General features: G+C 33.8%; 1 protein-coding gene across 1 annotated transcript; it reads left to right on the top strand.

Moving 5' to 3' along the window:
• Positions 1 to 9,670: 9,670 nt before the first annotated feature.
• Positions 9,671 to 25,468, top strand: LOC128238754 (uncharacterized). Its single transcript, XM_052954991.1, has 3 exons — positions 9,671 to 10,020; positions 18,607 to 19,241; positions 19,846 to 25,468. Exons 1-3 carry the CDS (start codon positions 9,815 to 9,817, stop codon positions 24,807 to 24,809), a joined length of 5,805 nt encoding a protein of 1,934 aa, XP_052810951.1. The 5' UTR covers positions 9,671 to 9,814; the 3' UTR covers positions 24,810 to 25,468.
• The last annotated feature ends 519 nt before the right edge of the window (positions 25,469 to 25,987 follow it).

Below are 25,987 nucleotides of genomic sequence, written 5' to 3'. Positions count from 1 at the left end.
ATGTTCTATTAAATTAAGTTTACAATCATGTTGTTTCCATTTTTGGCCTAAAATGTTCAGACAATCAGAGCTATTAATAATGTACACTGCAATTTAATTTGAAATCCTACCAGTTTGGGGAAATACGGTTTTAAGTTCCTTCATCTTCTGCCTGTAAAATTCTGCATCCAGTTCCCTATCAGAAAAGTGTCGGGGATCGAACTCCACACAACCCTTAGTGGAGACAGGATGAGGAGAAGGCAATCTCGGCTTGCTCAAATCCAGTAGGCTGATGCGCTTTGGATCAAGGGTCATCTTTCTAGGCACATTCCATTCCGCCAATTTAGAGGTGCATGCCACGTTTTCTCCATGAAGACTGGCTGTTTGCCTGTAATCTTTAATGGCAAACAGAAGCCCACCAATTCGGCTGCATGATTGCGCTAACCTGAAATTTGCAATTATAATATCCATATTTAATAATGACTGTTACAAGTATAATGTTTCTTTAGTGAAATTCAAATATATGCAAATACAATAGCAAATATGCATCAATTCAGTTACAAACAATAATTGCATGATATGCACATATTTTTTTCTTATAAAAAGTCAAAACGTAGACCTGTCCTTTTTGTCATGTATTTATATTTGTATTCATGCACATGTATACACATGTACATGAAGATTATACAAAAGAATGGCACATACCCTACTGGACACTGTCATAAAGCATGAACTGCTTCTTCGTTCTTGAAGCAAACATACACAGTGTATTGGGTTTTCTTCATGGATGCCAACACCTTGGCCCTTACATACAGGAACTCATGATCTATCTGGAAAGAAACATAAACACAAGTAAAATGACTGGATAATTTAATTATTGTAAACAGACAAGGGACTATGATTATTTTTGCACATACTATAGACTAAACAATTAAATTACAGGTTGGGAAGAGTAACCCTATGTTGGGCTTGAAATAAGTTGAAGTATTGACTTCCTCACATTTTTATACACCTGGTATTTTTCATCATGAATAATAAATATATTTATACATTGAATGAATAATATATATAACACAATATGTATTCCCTTATTTTTTTATATTACCACTGAAAGTTTGATGTCTTGAACATCGCCGGCATGGAAATGGAGAACTGCTCTGTCAAGAGCCTTAAATAATGTTAGGGAAGCCGTCTCCTTTTTTCTTCCGATCATGAAACGATACAACCCGTCGAACTTTATCTCGGGCAACGTAGCGAAGTCAGTCCTGTACATTACTCCATCATATGGTGGTAAATTCTCCTTCCCGGAACAAGTTGGCATTAGCTGATTCTTTGATTCAATAATTATTGTTTACAAAACATCGCGGGCCGCCATATTGTTTTGTATACGTTAGCAACGTTGCCACTCCTAGGCAGTTGTGCGCATGAGTGCATATTTGACTGAAAGAGACTATTGGGAAATTGAGCATGGTGGCTCCACAAACAAGTCTAAGTCCAAGTCTTGTTTGTTTCAATGGACGACGTATAAACTAACAAGAACTTTTTCCGAAAGTTCTTTGCCTCGTTTGAACATTTTACAACAAATATTCGGAAGCCATCTGATCCTGAAATTTATAATGGTTTTTAATCATGTTATAAAAAAAGTCGCAACGGCACACAATAAAAGAGTACACTATTTTTTTAGCTTATCAGTAGGACCACGCATTTCCGCTACATAGGAAATAAACGAATGATTATCTTTTTTCTGAACTAATCGTCAAAGATGCTTACTCAGTTGACAGACGAGTTTTTTGGTATATAGACGCTTCAACTGAGACAATCCAAAAGTCTCTTCTCGACCAAGAGGACTTCCTCAATGACACGATATAGCTTTTACGTTCTATCAGAGTAATTGTAAAAGTATTCCTTAGATTAAAATCTTTTAAAAATAAATATAAAATGACACGATGTGATACGACTATTGAAATGATACATTCAACACATTTTCAAAATGTTGTTAAAAATTATTAATACAAAATTAACTGGGCTATCTAGAGTTGTATACCACTCTTGCTTTAAACAGTAAACTATTCTAGCTTTGAACTAAAAAAACACTCGTTAAAATAACATCTTCAAAAACATCAGCAGAACCACAATCACTCGAAAGCTTTCTTACATTAGCAACCCAGTTATCCTTTAATATTACAATTATGTATGTACAGGGTACTGTATAAAGTCATTTTTGCGGCAGAAACCCATGGCATGCACATCCGATGTCAAATCCTAGATGCACACAACCCCTGATTTCTTTGTACTGAAGAATCTAGATGGGAGAAGGGTTCAATAGTGATGGGAAGTGCCAAAAAAAGTGGGTAGGCAGATCAACCGCACACAAGGCACACGCGCACGACGCCGGTAACAGCAGACGGCAGTTCCTGACTTCGCGGATGGTTGCACATGTAAGATAAATGGGAGCATTTAAACGTATTAGATAATACTCAAGTTAAAACTAATGATAAAGTCTACATATTAATCATTTTTAGGGTAGGCAAACTATAAGCCTTCAGTTTTGGACCTTCAGTTTTACCTAAAGAAATGAAATCCAACGTGAAAAAGCTGAAAGAGTATTTAGGGGAAGGTATTCTGTTTGGAAGAAGCAGAAACTCCCTGCATGAATTTCCTCCCCTATACTAAAATGAAAACCTATCTACCACCTCTCGTACTGATTTCTTTGTCGTTATTTTAATGGTCATCTTCGGGGTTGGTAATCTATCATATTATTTTGGTATCATTTGAAAGGGTTTTGTGTGCAAAAAATGTTCGAAGTTTACCCAAAATAATATAACAAACTTGTTTTGGCCTTAAAATATTGCAAAAGATCGTTAATATCTAATAACAGTTAAAATAAAGAGAAAATTAACAAACTGTAATAATATTATGTAAGATGCACTTTCGATAATTAATTTTACACATAAGTAATCAGCAAGTAAATACATTTCAAATGATATCAACATTGTATAGACTTGTCTCCAGGCATCAACATGTAACATCCATGTTAATGAAGCTTTAAGAATACTAGCTTATTTGTGATTCGGATTCCTCAAGTCATATCTTTCATCATACAGTATTGACTTTGTTCAACGTGTATGTCCGTTTTTCATACTTTGCTCCAATCAGTTGTCATTCAACCAATCAGTTGATTGTAATTTATTAATAAAAAATAAATAATAACACCTGCTTGTATTGTCTAATGGAATAACTGGAACGTTTCCATCAAAATACATCCGAGAGGTTGCATTATTATATAACTAGACTATGCGGGGAAATGGTTTTGCTCCCCCCCCCCCAAAGAGTAACTTTTGTAGACCATAATTTTATGAAAGTGTATCATCTTACAAACGTTTTAAGACATCTTTACTCCTTAACCGTTGAGGCGTTTTGAAATTACAGCATTTTAAAGTTCGTTACCAAATAATTTTAAACTTTCGAACATAGCTTTCACTTGTAAAATACTACCGTTTTATAAAAGAAACAGTGTAAAACTGTTTTAATTCAATAATATATGACGCAATTAAAAACACACCAATAGATTTTCAGCTTAAAAAGAAGATGTTTCATGGCTCACTATACTGTAATATACTTTACTGCAAAACTTGCCATATTTTATGACTAAAAACAAGCATCAAAATAATCTGCACCGATTTGATGAGAAATCTTTAAAAAGACATTAAACTTCAGACAGTACTGATAAATAAGACATACTGCCAATTAAAATTTTCACATTTATATTACGTTGCATCATCAGAAAAGTATGTTGCCTGTTTACACATATTAAATATATAATGCCCACAATGAACATTCATCGTCATTTTGCAATCCTATCTATACAGTGATCCCTGTTCATGGCACAAAAGCAAATTACAAATATTATTCAGAAAAACAATCTCATATTCTGATAATTGCTCATGTAGAATACGTTACGTTATAATAATACGTTACAAATAATTTCTAAGGTACACCGGACTGGATTTATTAACTTCACTCTTTTCACATCACAACTCTAATCTGTTAAGCAAGATTAAATTGGAACAACAAAATGAACGACCTTTAAATCTCAAGATATAGACAAAAAATACTAATCTGCATATAAAATACTTTACTTCAAATATATTTTACTCCTAGATTTTTTTATGTTAATGGACTAGAAATATCAATTATATTCTTAAACGTGAATACGTTTTGTATCTGTCAATTGAAGTTTACGTAACCAATGTTAAAAAGAATATCATTAACCATGCAACGTTAACGGGACTAAATAATTGTAATTGTACACAATATGATTAAAAACACACAGTCTAGAAATTTGCTGTACACCCCCGAAAAAAATGTGCTCCTTTACATGTTGTTCTCTTACATTACATTAAAACAATTTGACATTTGTTAACAGTATGTGTCATATACGTGACAAATTGTTATGCTCATACATCTTACCAATTTCGCATAATTTACAAAAAAAAATCTACAAGTTTTTACAATCATACATTATAGTTATTTTTTGAAAAAACATTCCGCAATCAATAAAGTCAAGTAGCCTCATTTAATGTTCGTAATACTTCTAAAGATGTACTCTTACTCCCATATAAGATTTACCACAAATACTACAAATGTTTTAATAAACCAAAAAGGATGAAGAAATGTCGAAAACAATTGTTCTTATGAAGGCTACCGAGTCTAATCTTGAGTACTCACCAATCTCAGAAAACTGCGTGTTAAGATATCAAATACACTGTTACAATCGTGTTGTCAGTAAATACTATTTTCCCAAAATGCAATATTGAGTAAGTAGTAAAAGGTTTATAATCTATGTTTGTTACCCATTTGTGTGTATTGATTTTGAATAAGAGTGTCACTTTGACCGATATAGCAACATCCTGTTCTAGTCTATATCAGATTTTTTTAAAAATACGACGTCATCGTTTTTTTCCGAGTGACTGTAATTTTCTTCTTCAATAGTACACAAACTTTTAATAACTTCTTGTGAACCAATCTTACCTCATTTCCACACGCTTTCGATCCAACTTGGCCCTTTTATCCAACCACTTCATACCATATCTTGAAGTCGTAGTAGGTCTAGTATTTTCTATGGAAGTGTTGCCAGACGTACAATTAATAGTTGACCTGGTGATCATGTATTTTAAGGGGTGCTCTACAACTCATGTTGATACTGTTATACGAGTCTTGAGAGTAACCTTGAGGATCTAGGTTCTTTTATGCAGAATGTGTCATATCTCAATTTGTTCACCTGTGTATATTTTAGTTTACCAATCAGCAGACAAAGCATTCGACTCCTTCAAGAAGGTGACCAAGTTTAGGCAAAGAAGCTATATGAAATTGGTATAAGTCATTTTCTAGGATTTAAAGGGGCGCCATTGTTGTATCACACCTTGTGAAGCTATGAATGGTTATTATCACTGAACAAATATCTTCTCCTTTGTTTTGATCAATTTCATTTCCATTAAAATATCGCCGATTGTTACCTACACCAGAGTGAAAAAAACATGGAATACCTCGCTCAAACCACTAGCTCATCTGGAGATCTAACAATGGCCGTGTTAATGCCCACCTCTTGTTAGGGTTAAAACAATGCCTCGTGAAATATTTCAACATTGGCACCTTCAAGACTTGTAAGATTTTTACATATTTCTCTTAGAACAACAGGGTCTCAAAACCTTTCTGCAAAGTTGTCAGTTTTCCACTGGTCGAAAGGTAGACAAGACATTTAGGTTATGTCATTATTGCCCGTTAAAGCCATCAAGTCCGTAGGAGTTCTTGTTTCGGGACCAGATATCAAGAATGTTGGCGCAGTTCCTTTTTTGCATTCAACTTACTTGAATAAATCAGGGTAATCAACCAGCTTTCCGAATGTATCAGGTACTAATGGTTGGCTTTGAAGTGTTTCATTGCCGACAAATATATGTGCAACATCCTCACATGGTTTAAAAAGGCTTATATCAGCAGTTTCCAAGGACCATGAAACTTGATCAAAGGAAAAGGGCAGTTTCGTTCACAATTGGATTGTTAATGAACTCTTCCATAGTTGCCTTGCCCGTTCCAAGAGCACAATTCTAAAATCTAATAAACTTATATAACAAAATTTATTTTTTTCACTTATTTATCAATTGATGTTTATGTTTGTAAATTGCATTTTTAATGAATTTTAAGGCTGTATTGAGTATAAATTAAAAATAAATATTTCATATGCCTTTTTACAATTTTGTTGAACAAATACATATGTTTTTTTTTATATTACTGTATTTCAACATTTAATTGTTTGCAACTCTATTTAATCTAACCCATTTTCTACATGAAATTTACCATTAACTTTCAAAAATCTTTTGTCTAAGTAACGTTATTATGGTTACGTAGGTTTTATCACTTGTTCAAATTAGCAATAAAACCAGAATGTATTGTGTGTATTACTAAAGTGATTAATTGTGTAAAGGGTTTTCATAATTTACCAGCATCAATCGCTTTTATGCAAAATATAACTAAAAGTAACGTAAATTACACACGCGTTATCTTCACAATCATAAGAAAGTTTAGGGATATCTTTTTGATGAAATCGTCTAATACGTATTTAAAATATGGCATACCTCTTTCATCAAGCAAAATAACATGACTTTATTTGTATAAGCACTCTGTGTAACATATTATTTCTATAAAAAAGTTGCTTGTTACGATTTATCAGTAACGTAATTTACACCAATTCGCGCGGTATGAATGATAAGCAAGCCTTCATAGAACTTAAGAACGCTGATTTACCAACTTTTATCCCATAACTGATCATTATACATGGAAGAAATAGTAGATATAAAACTTAAAAGTAACTCCTTAGGGTAACGTAGTTTAAAAAATTGTTACTCACTTAAGCCCCCTCCCTTAGAGAGTAAACATATCTTATTTTGTGGCGTTTTCCCCCTGGGGGAAGGGAGCAGGATCAATAGGCAGCTTAAGATCTAAACCTTGTAATAGCCAGCCCCTCATTGGTCCAGACAGCCATCGACGAAGCAAAATATCAATCATATTCACTTTCGTCTTTCTCATAATCTTAATCTAAATATTTATAGAATGTCACTCTATTAATAAATTCATTTATTTATCATTATTTATTGCTAGAGAAATGGTACTCGAGTAATTATTATTGTTTTGCCTTACGTAGATTGTCATGTATTCCGGCTTTGAATAGACGATTGCATGTGTTTGACTTAGTAAGTCGGAATACATGGTTTGCATGTAAGTTTGACCCCAGTATGTTATATACTGGTACTTTACGTTACTTTTCGTAAAAAAAACCTCACTAACATTTTGTGAAAATAGATTATTAGGGTACCAGTTAAGTATGCTGTATCAAATTAATTGCCAATACAAAATGGGCGATAATTCAACTTTAAAAGAAATGAGCGACAAATTCCCTAGGTAAGATGCAATACCAACGATGTCACTGTCAGATATAAGTTCTATGCATCCTTCCATACCCAAGATAAAGTCCTCAAGAACTTTGTCACAAGGCTGATTGAAATATTTGCTTATGAAAGTAAAACTATCAAATAACAATTATAATGGAAGCTTTCGTTTATATTTTGGTGAATTGATTCCATTCATGAGCCAAGTCCTATGCATGCATTTCAATAACTACTTTACAAGCTTCAAATATCTAATAAGAAAAGAAAAGCTTTTGTTCATGTTTGGAGAAATAAAACTACATGGGACGTGTCTTAACTATCAAATTGTTAAAAAACCTTACACACTCACAAAATGTATTTCAATTGTTAATGCGACTCACTGCAAAAAGAATCTAGGGATAAAAAAGAGTTTGTCTACGTCGAGAACACGGTTTATAACCGTGATAGATTTAAATGCCAAAATCAATGAGAAAGAATATATGACATGGCTTATAAAGAAGTTAAAGAATTTAACACCGATTGAATGGCACATTGCAAAGAAGTAGGCAAACAGCGCTACAGAAAGTGAATCAAAAGAAGGATTGAACGTTAAAGGGGAGGTATGGGAGGTTGACTGTGGGTTGGGATAATAAAAGTGTGTGTACTCCTTCTTGCATTTTAAATATCTTGAATATGATCAAATAAATTAATTTATGAAAACAAGTATTAAAACTGTATATACATGTACATTGCTTTTATAAATAGTTTCATTTATTTATCTCTAAGAAGATTAAACTTAATTTTTGAGAGGTATAATGTTTATAGTGTCTGCATCTGAGCGTTTAGCATGGCGCGTCAAGAAATGTGAAGAAATTTTTAAGGGTGTTATATTGAGAAAAAGCAGATATAAATATTACATTTAAGGGAAGCCATAAGATATCTGAAATAATGTCAAACCGATGATTGACCAATGACGGACACATGACGCAAATCATATAGGCCCGGTATCCGTCCGATAGGTTGCCGACAAGATATCGACCCGACTTGATGTGCAAAGCGATATTGGATGTATATCGTTAACGATATCTATCCGATTTATAAAATATATCGGTCCGATATATATCCTATGTGGGATTAGTAACTGGGAGGGTTCAACATTATGATTTGTTGGCCAGTGGTCAGATAAATAAGAAAACGCTTATCACTTCTAAACATTTAGGATGGTAATGTGTACCAAGCACCAGAATGAGCATAGCACTTGATTCGTATTTAAATGCTATAAGTCAAATCCAGACATTGGAAGACTGAAGAAACAGCGTGATATACCAGAGATCCAGGTGCGATACCCTAGCTCTTTGCGAAGATACCTCTTGGTATTAAACGTGCTCGGTGTGAATCACTGATGCACGGGATACAACTTTGCTGGGTTGAACCAGTGCTGAGCGCTCCATTTTCCCAAGTACTACTCTTTCAATGCCAAGCGCTAGACAAGGGAGCTACTGGTACTATTATAACATCTTTCGGTTTGACGCGGCCGGGGTTTGAAAGCCCGACCTTCCGCACGCATAGTGAATGCTCTACGTTTGAGCTATCGGAACGGTCTCTTAATATTAAAAACTATATGTTGATCTATATACCAACGATTTCCATTTTTTATCTAAGAAGTTATTCGTTTAGATATTTTTTTAAAACAAAAGGTCATAATTGCAGTGTTATTTTCATATCTTCTTCAATTGAAAGCTAAATTACATACAACATAAAAAACTAGTACTGACACATGGAACGTAATTTTATATTTCAAAAGGTTATGTATTTCTCTAGTTATTTCTCTAGACTAAAACCCCAAAGATTCCGGCAACTGCTAAGGAACTGTTTGCAAAGCGCTATGCTCCGCCTAATTATCGAAATCATAAGCATTATATTGAGTCAGTGGTCGAGTTAGTACTTCCCTTGGTATTTCTCATCTTTTTCTGTTTGATAAATGATCGTGTGAACCTCGGGGTTTTATCAAGCACTATCTGAGACATTTTCATAGATACATTTTTAATTGTATTTGTTTCCCTAATCATTTACTGGTACTGGGCCTTTAATGTTTAAAATGATGTAATTTGCATTTTGAAATAAGTCCATTGAACATATTGATTCCCAATACAGTATGAATGCATTGATCATTTTAATTGCGAATATCATATTTCAAACGTAGATCCCAATGTTGAAGACATTTTGTCATTTAAACTTTGAAAGAACGTGATAGCATGACAATGGCTCAATACAATAGTTTATATATCCTCAATATAAAAGTATTTGGACTTATTTAAACTTTTTGAACATAAAATTAAAATCTGTCGTGCTCATGATTTTAATCATGTTTGAATGAAACCAAGTCTGGATATAGTTACAGCATACGAACAAACATGGCAACTTTAGACACACTTTTGAAAAATAAACAGAGTAGGAATTCTTTGTCGTGTCTTCTTGTAACTAAAAATGTTGGTAAATCATTGGAACAATTTACCAAGGACAAACTTCAACACATTCATGGACAAATAGTGATAAAATTAGGCGCACAGAATGCGTGCACTGATCAGTGCAGTCAACAGTTCAAAAACAATTTCAACAGGTAAGGCTATACCTTAGCTGCGTGAACTTTTTTAAACTAGCTTGAACGTGACATGATCGATATGTGTTTACTTTTTAATTATATTCTACCATAAAAGCGTTGAGAAATCCCAATTTGCAGTGATACACTTACTGAGTGACATTAAAAAATTTCAAATTTTGTCTTTCAAACACGCACTGAAACAGTACATAGTTTTTAGAATCATTTGATGTCTGTTTTAAAGAGACTCGCTCATGTTTTGCTCCCCCCCCCTCCCGGTTATGCATCTGAAAAACTTATGGTATAACTATTTTACGCTTTGTTTCGGAATTGTTTAACGAAATATACTTTAAATATTACTATTGTATCCAATCGGTACGAGATGAAGTTGTGGAGATAACGATTGTTAGTGGTGGGATAACGCTAGATCATACTGGTAAACACGACTAGAGGTAAGAAATTTCATTGAAGTAATCGAAAAATGGTAATGTCTTTTTATTTGGTTTCCTCTACATATCGCCGTTTCCCCAATAATTTGGAAAAACACGACATTTTATATTGCAAGTATCAACCGCGATCTTTAAAAGTTAAAAACAGCAAAAAAGACCATTAAATGGCTCGACAGCCATATGTATTGTGTGTTTTGATTACGTTTGCTATAATAAACGTATAATATTGTCATTAAGGTTGTCTTTTTTAAACAAATATTGCAACTCTGTAGTACAAAGGTGGTCAGTACGTGGTTAAGATGGTGTAAATTTGTGAAATATGCCACCAACAATGTATTTAACTCATAAACCCACTATATAGTTCAGTTTTGGTTAGTCCATCGAGAAGTCGCAACAGCATTTTCGTCACTAAATCAGTATATAACGCTAGTATCCGGGTAAATTATCGATGCGAATCGTTAAAACTTTACATCAATTGTTAATCACACTAAGCCTGATGCACAAATATTGTCTTAATCCAACACACTAACATAAAATGGTTGAACTAAACAAAACTGGACTAGGTTGTGTGACGATTGTGCAAATATTCGTTAATAAATGTTTTTAAGGTAAATGTTTTGGTAGAGACATTTGTTGGCTATGTAATAATGCTGGTTTTACGGATTGTGTTCTTGAAAAATAGCCTTAATTAAAGTCATGTGGAATACAGACAGTTTTGGAGCTGGAAACCTTGTTAATGTATTATGTTTATAGAGTGGGTTTATGAGTTAAATACATTGTTGGTGTCATATTTCACAACTATACACCATCTAAACAAAGTGCTGGCCACCTTTGTTGTAGGATGTGATGAACCTGTGAGATTCTGCTGGGAAACGCTGGTTGTACGGTGTTTTTGAATTCTTTTTTTTTCAGTTTTCTAACATATTTCGTTCACTAAATCTGTACATTATTGCTCTATACTAGAAGACAATATATTCGCCAAGTGTCCCAGATGTACGCATATAAATGCATGACCTATGTCTATTGCCTGCCCCAATGAAACATTCTTACCCGAATACATGACTTATTTTTAATCATAGAGTTCTTAACTCTCATATTTTTTTAAAAACAAAGTTTTAGTTTAATAATATTTTTATTGATCTTTTCTGTAAACAGTATAAGTTACATACAATTTACCCTTACACTTACAATCAAATCAGACAAAAACAACAAATGGGTTGCACCACAAGTTATTACAAGAAAACAAAGTAAGTCTCATCTTAACACAACACGATGAATCACTTGACTGGAAGACCGTGCCATAGTTATCCGTACCATACATCTGCCGGATCATAGGATTCTCCGCATTGTCATAATTCAAATTGCGTCAGGAACAAACCACATCAATTGAAACCGATCACAATTTCATGTTTTTATTGTTGCTAACGTTAGTATTTTAATATTAAAAATGTTCATTTGTTTACGGTTAAGACTGTGATTAACATTGACAGTGAAACGAATGGCTTTTGGTGGTTGTGAAATGACCTACTCAACGTCCATGATGCTTCTTTGGGCCTTTCATGTACTCCAACATCGGATGCGGTTGTAGATGCAATGTAAACGGATGCAGATATTGACCGTTCCAATGATGCGAGTCAGGAAATACACACACTCAGTTGCTTGAATGGAATGAAATTGTTCCTTTTTTTCTTTAGATCTATCGAAGGGGTCACTCCTAACAACGATATAACATGAAACAACTATGGAAAGATGATATAACCATGCTGATTCACTGACATGTTTTTAAACAGGAAAAAAATGCATGCTACACTGAGTACTCAGTTCCCAGCAAACATCCGACGCTCGACAGGGGTTTCTGGTAATGTCGTCGCCGACCAAAAACGACAAATTCCCACGTCGAGGCGACGTAGTAACCATTAGGCGTAGACGTCCGTCCCAATTTGATTTACGACGTCGTCACGACGTGGGATACTCGTCGTGCGTCTGTCTTAATGAATTTTCATCTGAAAAATATGGTTTCCATAAAACTGAATCGCACTGAATAACCGTATTATTTAGGTTAACATTTTGTGTTCCATAACCTTATATTTATTACCTCCCGTGAGCGTAATTCACATGATTTTACATTCATTTGTTTGAAACTTCCATTTTAAATATCTCAAATATGATAAAATATAGTTTTTTTTTATGAAAACAAATATTAAAACTGTGTATAAGTTGCTTTTGGTAAATAGAGAATCATAATCTAATCATTATATTTGTGGACTTTTCTACGTCAATAACGGTCGTAATTACGAAAACCTCGACGTCGGGTTTGGACACCGTGGAGAACCCACGTGACTTATTTGGTAAAGTGCACGGCAACAAATGTCAACAAGTCAGATTCAGGTAAGGTTTTTAAAGATAACTTTCTTAGTATTTGGAGAAATTTTGTGAAATAAAGACCATACACCCCACATATAAGAGCTCTGTCCACGGTAATAAAGAACTTTCTCTAATATTCTAAAGTTTTCCTGAAAATATTGACCAACTGATTTCTCAGAGTTGAAATCTAAGGCAAAGTACACGGCTTTTGACAAATCTATCGCTTTACTTCATGTTAGCCAAAATAATTCATACACAAATCTTATTTTAAGCAAATTTTATGTATTTCAAAGTTTTCAGCGTGTATTGTTGAACTTCTTATAGTTATTTCAAAGGCGAAAATAAACAAAAACCAAATTGATAAAGTACACGGACATTTTAGGTTTGATAAAGTACACGGTCGTTTACAACCTTCAGTGTATATACTCATTATTTCACTGACTGGTGCTAAAACGAGTTATTTTAAATTTATTTATTATTTCTATTCTTCAAATTCATTATTGAACATTGCTCCATGTTTGAAAAGACGCATTGTAATGGAGTGGCAGTGAAAGAATGAACGCGTTTTAACAGTTAGACCGACGGAGTCGCCTAAATGATGGGCTCATTTTCATGAATCATGGAAACATGTGTTATCACACTAAAATTCAGTCCCGTATTTTAATAATATATTCGCAATTGAAATATAAAGGGGTTGAAGTTTTTGTAAAGGGTGTTCCACTTCTTTTTCGTATCGTATATGTAAAACGTGTTTGTATTAATGGTAAACAGAACACATAACTGCTTAATAACTCTTCATTTTGTCAATTTTGAGAACGAAAAGTGTTTTTGTACTTTTAATGTCTTCGATTGCTAGCTGATTTGATAGACTTATGATTTTGTGACATATGTTTCATTTCAGAATATGAAGACTCCGACTTTATGCAAAGAATGCGGAATGGCATTTCAAAAAAAAACAACATCTAGTAGACCACGATAGAAGGCGTTCTGGTCAATTGCCATCTTTTTGCGGGAAAGTGTTTTCACAGACACAGGTTAGTTTTTAGTTTGTTTGTTTTTTCGCAGAGAAATAAGAATATACTAACAGTCATACTTTTATTATGACTCCCCTCGTGTAGAGGTTAAGATTTGCCGTCGTCTGACTGTTTTCAACGTTTTTTAGGGGTTGCGTTTTTCACATAATAATGTGGTCCGTGTTTTAGTGGACAGGGTCGTTTAGTTTTATGATGCTGATTACACGATCAAACACTCATTGCGTGGCAGTAATATAGTGTTTTTTTTTATAAATTATATTCAAGTACTGACATTGCCAGCATTTCTCGCTAACTTGTGACAGTACATGTCCTTTTTTATAGGTGCAGCAATCACGGTGAGACAAAGTTGCACGTTTGCAAATATTGTGGCAAAACTGCTCTTGCAAGACTTGAAGATACACGAAAGACGCGAAAGCGGCCAATTGAAGCTAACCTGTGAAGTGTGTCGGTTCAAAATGGGTGACACGACCAATCTCAGTGACCAGATTTCTACTAGACACAGGGGAATGACACGTCACAAATGTCTACAGTGTCGCTCAGCATTCAAGTTCAAATCTGGACTCAGCAGGCACGTTAAGGCGAAACACACCTAATCAGGACACATTGAAAGATCACAATGGTCTAGTTAGAAGTGCATTCCAGTATGTTGCCGAGTTAAAATGACGTTTTGATGAGTTTAACATTTTATTAAGATAAATAGCAAAACGTACTCTTACCAAATGGTGCTCTTTCAAAATGTTCGTTTGTCTTACAGTAGTGAAAAAATTGCTGTGTAAAATTAGTATGAACACGGATTGAGCATAAAACATTTTCACAAGGTTCAGAGATGCATTGTTGTCATTTTCCCATTGATGTCCTATAAACACTTAACTGCATGTATCTTATATAATTCAGAAAGCTTTGAAACACAAATATTTTGTAATCACAGTTCAGCCTTTAGTCTAGAACAATCTAATGTTCCATGCTCAGCTCTTATCTGGATGTTCAAGTCTAAGTTGGTAATATAGTGTGCTCTCATTCCTCCTTGCTGTTTCCCATCTAACTCCGAGCCTCCATCTTTACATCTTTACTCCAGAGTTCCTGTCTGTATTGTTCGAACGTCCGCAGTTTTACTGATGTAGATCAGATAATATTTGTTCAGACTGAACCAAATAAAAGTTTCAGCGTTACCTGAGAGGTATGAACAATATGCTTTAAATGTGGAAATACATATAAACTAATTGTGATGTGCCTATTTTATTGTTTTATATCACATCAAAATAGGAACATTCGTGAAATTTATAATCACCACAAACTGGCCGCTAACTACAGAGATGTTTTATTCGCTGTCAGTCCAGATTATAATTTATAAGTAAAACTATCTGATTTTTGAAGAAGTGTATGTATGATTCTGTATTGATCTGCATATTTAAAAGTAATCGAACTTATAATGGCAGACTTTCTCTTAAATTATCCCATAGACTATCTTTCAACTCCTCATTAAATATGATTTCTAAATATTTAGTTATTTAGGTGTGCGTTATAATGCAAAATTTATTGATACAACTTAAATAAAAACTAAACACTATATATACATTCTGGCTTCACGAATAGAAAACGCTTTTATAACTATTAGTTTGTAAACCGCACTCTACTTTCAATCATAAACTAAAATGACCGTGTACTTTATCATCCTAAAATGTCCGTGTACTTTATCAATTTGGTTTTAGTTCATTTTTACCTTTAAAATAACTAGAAATTAAACAAAACACGCTGAAAACTATAAAATACATACAATTTGCTTTAAATAAGATTTGTGTATGAATTATTTACGGCTAACATGAAGTAAAGCGATAGATTTGTCAAAAGCCGTGTACTTTGCCTTAGATTTCAACTCTGAGAAATCAGTTGGTCAATTTTTTCAGGAAAACTTTAGGATATTAGAGAAAGTTCTTTATTACCGTGGATAGAGCTCTTAAATGCGGGGTTTATGATCTTTATTTCACAAAAATTCTCCAAATATTAAGTTATCTTTAAAAACCTTACCTGAATCGAGACTTGTTGACATTTGTTGCCGTGCACTTTACCAAATAAGTCACGTGAGTTCTCCACTGTGTCCAAACCCGACGTCGAGGTTTTCGTAATTACGACCGTTATTGACTAAGAAAAGTCCACAAATATAATGATAAGATTATGATACTCTATTTACCAAAAGCAACTTATACACAGTTTTAATATTTGTTTTCATAAAAAACTATATTTTATCATATTTGAGATATTTAAAATGGAAGTTCCAAACAAATGAACGTAAAATCATGTGAATTACGCTCACGGGAGGTAATAAATATAAGGTTATGGAACACAAAATGTTAACCTAAATAATACGGTTATTCAGTGCGATTCATTTTTATGGAAACCATATTTTTCAGATGAAAATTCATTAAGACAGGCGCACGACGAGTATCCCACGTCGTGACGACGTCGTAAATCAAATTGGGACGGACGTCTACGCCTAATAGTTACTACGTCGCCTCGACGTGGGAATTTGTCGTTTTTGGTCGGCGACGACATTACCAGAAACCCCTGTCGAGCGTCGGATGTTTGCTGGGAACTGAGTACTCAGTGTAGCATGCATTTTTTTCCTGTTTAAAAACATGTCAGTGAATCAGCATGGTTATATCATCTTTCCATAGTTGTTTCATGTTATATCGTTGTTAGGAGTGACCCCTTCGATAGATCTAAAGAAAAAAGGAATAATTTCATTCCATTCAAGAAACTGAGTGTGTGTATTTCCTGACTCGCATCATTGGAACGGTCAATATCTGCATCCGTTTACATTGCATCTACGACCGCATCCGATGTTGGAGTACATGAAAGGCACAAAGAAGCATCCTAGACGTTGAGTAGGTCATTTCACAATTTGTATTCGGGTAATAATGTTTCATATGGACAGGTAATAGACATAGGTCATGCATTTATATGCGTACGTCTGGGACACTTGGCGAATATATTGTCTTCTAGTATAGAGCAATAATGTACATATTTAGTGAACGAAATATGTTAGAAAACTGAAAAAAAAAAGAATTCAAAAACACCGTACAACCAGCGTTTCCCAGCAGAATCTCACAGGCCCATCACATCCTACAACAAAGGTGGCCAGCACTTTGTTTAGATGGTGTATAGTTGTGAAATATGACACCAACAATGTATTTAACTCATAAACCCACTCTATAAACATAATACATTAACAAGGTTTCCAGCTCCAAAACTGTCTGTATTCCACATGACTTTAATTAAGGCTATTTTTCAAAGAACACATTCCGTAAAACTAAGCATTATTACAAAGCCAACAAATGTCTCTACCAAAACATTTACCTTAAAAACATTTGTTAACGAATATTTGCACAATCGTCACACAACCTAGGAAAAATAGTCCAGTTTTGTTTAGTTCAACCATTCTATGTTAGTGTGTTGGATTAAGAGAATATTTGTGCATCAGACTTAGTGTGATTAACAATTGATGGAAGCCTGGCACGAGTGACAATATAGTTATTCTATGATCATGCTTGAAATACGATCTTACACTGAGATAAGCAAATTTTCTGTTTCGTTTATGCTTTTCGATGATCTATTTCAAGACATTTAATGGTTGTGTTTTTCGCTGTTTATTTAACTTTTAAAGCTCGCGGATCATACTTTTCATATAAAATGTCATGTTTCCCATAATGATTGGGGAAACGGCGACATTGTATAGGAAACAAAATACATACATGGCATAGATATGAACAGGAAGTCAATTTTCACATATACATATTCCTGTAAAGAATCATTACTATTTTTCGATTACTGTTACGAAATTGCTTACCTCTAGTCGTGTTAACCACCATAATCAAGCGTTATCCTCCCCAACTTACCAACGTTACCTCCACCACTTCACCTCGTATCGATTGGACACGGTGATAAACAAATCATGTTTTAGTTGGGTGCGAACCGACGCCGGTACAGCCAAGGAAAACATAGGAAACTGACAACAAAACCTTACGCCCACAACCATTCATACACAAACATAAGGACAACTTTACCATTAAGCCTTTTGTTGAATCGCGTGACGAACTCTTTTCAATATATTGGTCTTCACAGACAAAATTTGAGCATATATAAAGATTTGTTGAAGGGTTACAGCCGTCAGTCTCTGAATTTTAACATTTCCTATTGATTTGCCACACTTTATTTCGTCGTACAAAAGAAGTACAATTTGATAAAAACATGATCGAGGTCCTTTTAACATGAATTAAAGATGGTACAACCATTTGTCGAGGTGGAAAGATGCTAGAGTTATTAACCTTTCCACACTAACAACAAATCTTTAATTCCTTTTTTTATGCAGTAAGATACACATTTAAAATCCAGAGTTTGTACAGTACATCTATGAAAGATATTTTGCGTGACGATAAATCATCCAGGTTGAACGAATTTTAGAATTTTGAAAAGAATGGCCGTTATAATTTCTGTGAAGTTTGTTTAAATTGCGGTTATTATAAGATCCTTGTTATGTGATGTTGCGTTTTCTTCGAAAGATATGTATAATCATGACATCATCTTTAGAAAAAGCTACACACGAGACTATGTTAATTTTAGTATAGGTCGATCATTGTAAACTTTCATTGTTTTATCCTTGAATTGTGGTAACTTGTGATAAGTGCAATTAACGATACTTGCTACGGAAGTAGGTTTCTTTGAATACATATTAAATTTGTATTTCATGACACAATTCATTTCAGGTGGTGTATTACATGCACAACATGGAGGGCGGAGCTCCTTCGATCTCATGAGTTTCATCGGAAGATCACGTGGTCTGAACTTCACTCATGGGAGTGGCCAAAAGATCCGAAACACATTGCCGAGGTTTTCATGATTCAAGGTTTCACCAAAACAAACCTGAATTTAGGAGACGTGACTGTTTCATTAAACATTTGGAAACGATGTTCCGAGTTTCCAAGAAGTCTTATACCACTGGCGGACGCAGTAAGGAACTGTCGAAATAAGTTATGCCATGATTTATTCGAATGTGATGAAAATTTAAAGACTGAAGTGTTCACGAATATCAAAAACCTTATTCATCACAATGATGTATCACCATTTATTCCTGATATCGGTGGCCTAAGTGGATGCATTCGAGACCTTGAAAATGACCAACTGAATGGTTATAACCTTGAATTAGAATACATTGTGAATGAACAAAATGAAGTGAAAGGTAGATTAACTCATGTCGAATCACAAGTCAGAATGCTGTCAAAACACTTCTATTTGGTGGTGTCCGTCGTTTGCGTTTTCACCGTATTGTATTTCTGTTCGCATAACACATTACCGCCGAGGATATTGACAATGCCCTGGTCGAGACCGTCTGAGATTGGAGGTAGGACTACATTATTTTTAAATACACCTTTAAATTATGATTACTTGAACTTATGTGTAATACTAGACATAATTTAATCTCAAACCTTTTTATTTCATTGAGGAAAAAGATAAGATACGCACGTTTAATACAGTGAACTATGCAATTTGCTCAGTCAACACAGTTGGCACACTATATAAATATAACAGTATTGAATCTTCATCCAATTTGATTGGTTTAGCAATGGAAACGTTCGCCTTAATTTATATTAAGTATGATTCAAACTATAAAAATCAATCTGATTTTGCCTTGAAATATTCATTTTTATAACCAGTTTTCTTTGCAATCGGAATGACTGTTATCGTAAGCATATGTTCTTCAATATTTCATTAAAGATTTTCCATATGGTACTGATTAAATGATAAGAGTTAAAACTCCTAACGTGATTCGTTGGTTAAATTATCAATAAAAACAATGTGTGATAAATCTTTGGTTCTCGTAAATTGTTTGAGAAGGACACTTTTTACCACTTTATTCACATAGATTTCCTACACTGGAGATGTATTAAACATTTTATTGACGTCTCAAGTGAACTGCGTAAACAAAACGTTTATTTTATTTTCAGAGTGCTTAACAGAAGAAATCTACGGAGACTTTCCAAATCCCTTAAGGTTAGAACCTTATTTAAAACGCCACAACAAGTTGGTAGGACGAGAATGGCTCTTTAATCTGACAGAAAATAAAATTGAAACTATGAATACTTCCATGCGAGGCTTAGTCCTGGAAGCTGATATGGGTTACGGGAAATCAGCTTTCGTCGCCCATACCGTATGCGCAGATGAACATAGCAAGGGTTTTCGTTTAAGAAAAATGTTAATAGCATTTCATGTTTGCAAATTCGATGTTTTATTAACGCAGAAGCCCGGGCTCTTCATTCGAAGACTTACATCAATGATTTCGCATTTTGTACCCGAATTAATGACTCAGCTATTGACTGAAAGGCAATGCTTTGAATACTACAGTGGTGAATTCTGCAATGAAGATTATCTAGGATGCATCGACATTTGCTTAATTAATCCGTTGCAAGCGTTATCGAGAAATGATTTTACAACTTCTTCGAAACTGATCATTATCGATGCTATAGATGAATGTGGGAACTCAAAGGACGCAAGCAACAACGCAATCATTGAAATAATTCGGAAACGTTTCCATTTATTTCCAACTTGGATTAAACTGTTAATGACAAGTCGTAAGCTGAAGCCACATGCACAGCTTATGTTGGATTTTGATGTGATTTATCTGCATACTTTAGAGAAAAGAAACCTACAGGATGTACACTCATATTTGAACAGTACAGAAATGAATAGGCTAGACATGCCGTCGACTTTCCTTATTGCACGGTACATGTTTGATTCAAGTAGGTACAACGACTCGAATATAAAAAACCTTGACAGATTTTATTTTGATCAATTTGAAAGAATTTTCGGGGACGAATTTCAAAATGCAAGAACAATATTTGAAGTGACAGTAACTACGTTTTTAACAAAAACAAAACATAATATTTTAAAAGTCATTTCGGATTGTTTTACAATACACAAAGACACCTTAAATGATGAACTCGAAAAGGTTGAGCAATTCTTTATAACTGTAAATGACACTGTTACATTTACCCACCAGTCCGTTGTGAATTGGTTAGAAAACAAAGCTTCTAAAACATTCAAAATACAGAGAAAGAACGGCCATACAATCAATGCTCAATATTTACTCAATCAAATTGACAACATGTATATTATCGACACGGATATTGTCAACCTTGCAATACACATAATGAACTCTGAAGCAATTGAATTAATTGATCGATTTGAAAATATAAGCCATGATCAAATAACGCTGTTGGAAAGGACCTACTCTGAATCACCCTTGATACGATGCGTGAAACGCCCTGACTGTTCAAATATACCGCATACTCTGTATTACCATTTCAACAAAACTGATGAGTTGAGTAGCGAAAATTTTACTGCGGCGTACATTGCAGCTGCTACGGGGAAATTGTCCGCTTTAAAAAGCCTTTGTGACCATGGGGCTGATGTAAATTTTAGAGTGAAATCTTACCACGGTACGATGCTTGCAGACGTTGACGTTGCCGTTCAAATTGCTACCTTGATGAAACAATGGGGTTACGGATTACTCGATATTGCCTCTCAAAATGGACATTTTCAAATTGTTAACTTTATTTTGACTGATAATACTTTTTTCGGCAACTACACATATCACATATTGAATGGCATCAATTTAAAGCCTGTGCATCTTGCGTGTAAGTCTGGTTATGTTGATACTGTCAAGGAGTTTTATATTTACAACAAAGGTAGTGTTGACTGGCAATGCCTGTATTTTGCAGCAGACGGAGGACATTTGTCTTTAGTGTCGTACTTAGTGAATGACTTGAACATTACTGACAGGTGTCGGGAGTGTAATGAAGTTCTTACGTGGCTTTCGGAGGGGTGTTCCCGAATGCAAGGAAGGAAAGTAGATACAGTGTGTCTTTATGACGATTGGGGTGATCTATCATGTGAAAGTGCACTTCATGCAGCAATTCGAGGTGATAATGTTAATATAATGAAAGCGATTATTTCCAATGATGGTGGCTCAACGCTTGGTTGTTTGGATCGAGGAGGGAGACCACCTTTGCTTGTTGCAATTCAAAATAATCGTAAGGATATGGTGAGTTACATCCTTGAGAATCACAAGATGTTTGCAAACATAAGTTATTCGTGTGGAAATGCAACTGAGATCAAAGATAAACTCCAACTTAATATATATGAAGAAAATCTACTTAACTCGCAGATATGTAAACCGGGTTTTCGACTCGAAGATGTTGTAGCAGAGCAAGGAGACTTTTGGACTTTCACAGATTTTAATGAGCATGGAATATATTTAAATTTCTTTACGCGGGATGCAAACGGGTGCTTTACCGCTCATTCTGCCGCCTGCAACGGGAATATACGGTTACTTTATCATTTGATACACGATCAAAACACGGACATAATGACATTGCGTTGTAATAACATGTCTACACCATTGCATTCAGCGATACTTTGCCAAAACAACATATCTTTCCATTATATAAGAAATCATGTTGACAGTACTTACATAGATCTTCAAAGGTATAGGTTTGTATACATGTGGCTAGCGGTAAAACAGACGCCATTTTCATCAGACCCAAACAAACAGCCCTTATCATCTATAATTTTGAATATGTACTCCATCTTTCCTGATACCATCTATGAATCGGATCGCTTTGGGAGAAACCCTTTACATTATCTTATTCAGAACGGTCATTCAAATGTGTTAAATACACTTTTTCAGACACATGGGGATACCGTTGAAGCTTTGCTGTCTAAAACAGATAATTTGGGTCAAACACCAATTATGTTTGCAGTCAGAAGATTAAGTAAACGAAATAGTTTCGCTGTTTTCCACGAGCATTTTAATTTGAAGAAAGATTTGCAGTTTAATGCATTGCTCTTAGACCAGCGGTTCCTAACTCAATCAGAATATACGATTATCATTTCATTACAATTTGCACAATTGAGAAATTTATTAACCAGTCCGGTCAAAGCAAGAATTTTAGGAATATTGATCAAGAAGAGAATTTTTTACTTATTTCAAATGTGTTTATCACATGTAGTTGATGAGCATGAAAGGTACCAAACATACGTCTTGAAATCAATTTTGGAGAATGATTCTTTTGGATTATTTCTTGCGTTTTATTACAGGAAATTAGCACTTGATATCGAAACATATTTCATACATAAATTTTATCATAACGTACAAAACCATAACGTACAAAAAATCAAACAATTTGTTCCATTTCTAGTTTGTAACAATTGTGACAGTCTAATCAAAAGTTGTCTTATACATAAAATTATTCATAAATTAGTAGAATTCGAAAAAACTAACGGCTTTCTTTATAAGGAAATTGTTTACCCTGAAATAACATCTGTACTAAAAAATGTTTTTAAAAGGGTAAAAAGTTCTCTTTTGACACTCTGTAAAAATGAATACAGCCAAAATGTTTTAGATGTTGCAATTCAACAAAAGTCCGTAATGTTCACAACTTATTTTCTAGACAAAGGGGTTTCGCCTAGTTTTTCTCATGAATCTGTTTTATCCAAGGCCATAAAAGCGTCGGCCTCTAAGGAAGATCGTCAAGTCATTTTGTTCACTTTAATAAGTAATGGCACAGCTAGAGAAATAACATTTTTGAAATTTAATGATATTTTAACAATTCTAAACAGATCTTCAACGGAAGACACGAATGTTATATTTCGCGAATTATTACTCAATAATGTTGTTTTAAACGGCTCATTTTTGTTTTTTCAGGACAATGTAACGGATTCTTTTATTGCGTTTTATATACAAACATTTTATTCTTCGATTTCCAGGATTTTCATTTGCGATAACTATTCAACAAAGTTGTCTTTCATTCACTTGCTTGCACTTCACAACTTTATGTATTCAATTCAATCTGCTGCTATATATTTTGGAAAAGATATTCTGGACTGTAGAAACAAAGACAACTTCACACCAGCATACCTTGCACTAGTGTTTGGAAGAGAAAATAAAACGTTTGACTACATTCAATCTAACATTTACAATAAAAGAAAAATAATATATCCTGACAAATATGCGGAGCAATATCTTGTTTATAAGATTTCAACCACATTTAGCAATTCAAATAGTCTAACATATAAGGTTCAATGTCGAGATATGTTTTTTAGAAATCGTAGGAAGGTTTTTTACCATTACATTAAAGTTTACAATTGTTTAAAATCGTTCTCATTGTTTACTTTAGAATATTTTAAGGAAATCAAAATGAATAAAAAGTTGTTAAAGGCAAGAATAAATTCAATATCATTCTATTATTTACAAGAATCAGTGAACAAAATATACGTGTACAATAGTTCATTTAAGTTAGCAACAAGAAAACAAATCAAAACTTTTAAATTTGTTGTTTCAAAAGTATGTGTCTACCTTGTGAATATGGGAAAAATGGCTAGTGCCATGAATATATCGAGGTCGTTTATGAAATATTTAACACCAATAAAATATCAGTGGATTTTTGAGGAGAACATACACATGATTGAATATTTTGATATAAAAACGTGCTATTACGACACCGATTTTGCCTTTGAAACAGCATATTTATTTACGGAGATGTTTATATTGTCCTATAATGAAGCTATATTACGTAATAGTGTTTCAGCATTTTTGAAAATTGAATTTTCGGCCAACTTTTGGCTTTCTAATTTTACAACACCGTTTCTGTTAAAACGAAAAAACATGTCATTGTACAACTATAAACATCTCAATCGTTTGTATTTGCAATATCAATCTAAGCGGTTTTCCTACTTAGATACTATTTCATCCCTGCCAATATATAGTTTTGCAGTTGACATGAACCTCTTTAAAGAAAACGGATATTTAGAACGAATGCTATTCTCTTACAAGTTCTTGCGTAACTCTATGTCAGGATTCGAATTGAAAACCCTGTACTCAAACTTTCGGAAGTTGAGCGGTAAAAACTGAAGAAAATACTTCTGCTTAAACATTTTCTTTAGGTAACTACTTTAAGATAATATTGTTATGTTAAAAATTAAAAGTGTTGTGTGTTTTCTTTCTGTAATTTGTTGATGCAAATGTAAACCATACTGAATAGCAATTTCAACAAATTGGTATTTTTTCTCAAATGCTTAGTGCAAAGGAAGCCATTTAAAAGTAACTCATAACTTTGAATAAACTTCTGTTGTTTCTCTTTTGTATATATGTTATTGTAATTTGTATTTATTCAAAATGAATATAAATATAGTAAACAAAAAGGAACTATATAATGATTAACAATTCAGGTTTGTTGGCTTTTACTAATGATTACTTGGCCGCAATGCAAGACCAATCCAAAAGAGTGCAAAAACAACACCTGGTATGATTAAAATATAATTATATTCATTTAAAAGCATATGATTCACATTGAATAATATAACAATACACGTATGATCATGATCATTAATAAATATGATGTGATATTCAATATTGACCGAGACAAGTTCATAACTGTATATAATTTACCTTTAAAGCATGTATAATTGTCTGCATGTATGAACTTTGCTTTAAGTCAGAATAAGTGTATTTTGCTACTTGTAATTTCAGTTTTCATAGATTTGCATGTTACTGAAAACTATTATATTTGTTTATCGTATGTTGATGCTTCGTTTGATGGAACGGTAAACAGAAAAGCTCAACTTCTGTAATATTTATAAAGAAAGTATTATTTGTTTGTTACTAAACTAGGCTATTCTAAATAAATACTTTCTAATATGTGTTGCTTGAATGAATTAGAAAATGTTAGCCGATATCAAAACGCATATGCAATCATGCTGTACATAAGCTACTCCAGACGATTCGTAGATTTATACTACTGTTTTAATCACATCTTTGATTCAATCAATGATAAACTCCAACTTAATATATATGAAGAAGATCCACTCAATTACCAGATAAGTAAACCGGGTTTTCGGCTCGAAAATGTTGTAGCAGATCAAAAAGACTTTTGGACTTTCACTGATTTTAATGAGCATGAAATATATTTAAATTTCTTTACGCGGGATGCAAACGGGTGCTTTACCGCTCATTCTGCCGCCTGCAACGGGAACATACGGTTACACTATCATTTGATACACGATCAAAACACGGACATAATGACATTGCGT

The sequence above is a fragment of the Mya arenaria genome, chromosome 6 (genome assembly GCF_026914265.1).
Source record: "Mya arenaria isolate MELC-2E11 chromosome 6, ASM2691426v1".
Lineage (NCBI taxonomy): Eukaryota > Metazoa > Mollusca > Bivalvia > Myida > Myidae > Mya > Mya arenaria.
Note: the sequence above shows the minus strand (reverse complement) of the source record. Positions and strands in the feature narration are given on the sequence as shown.

What these genes read in the sequence shown, in the direction of transcription:
- LOC128238754 (XM_052954991.1), top strand. Translation starts at nt 9,815, where the DNA reads ATGGCAACTTTAGACACACTTTTGAAAAATAAACAGAGTAGGAATTCT. An exon ending in TTCAAAAACAATTTCAACAG is followed by an intron (nt 10,021 to 18,606) that starts GTAAGGCTATAC and finishes AATTCATTTCAG; the next exon opens with GTGGTGTATTACATGCACAA. An exon ending in GAGACCGTCTGAGATTGGAG is followed by an intron (nt 19,242 to 19,845) that starts GTAGGACTACAT and finishes TTTTATTTTCAG; the next exon opens with AGTGCTTAACAGAAGAAATC.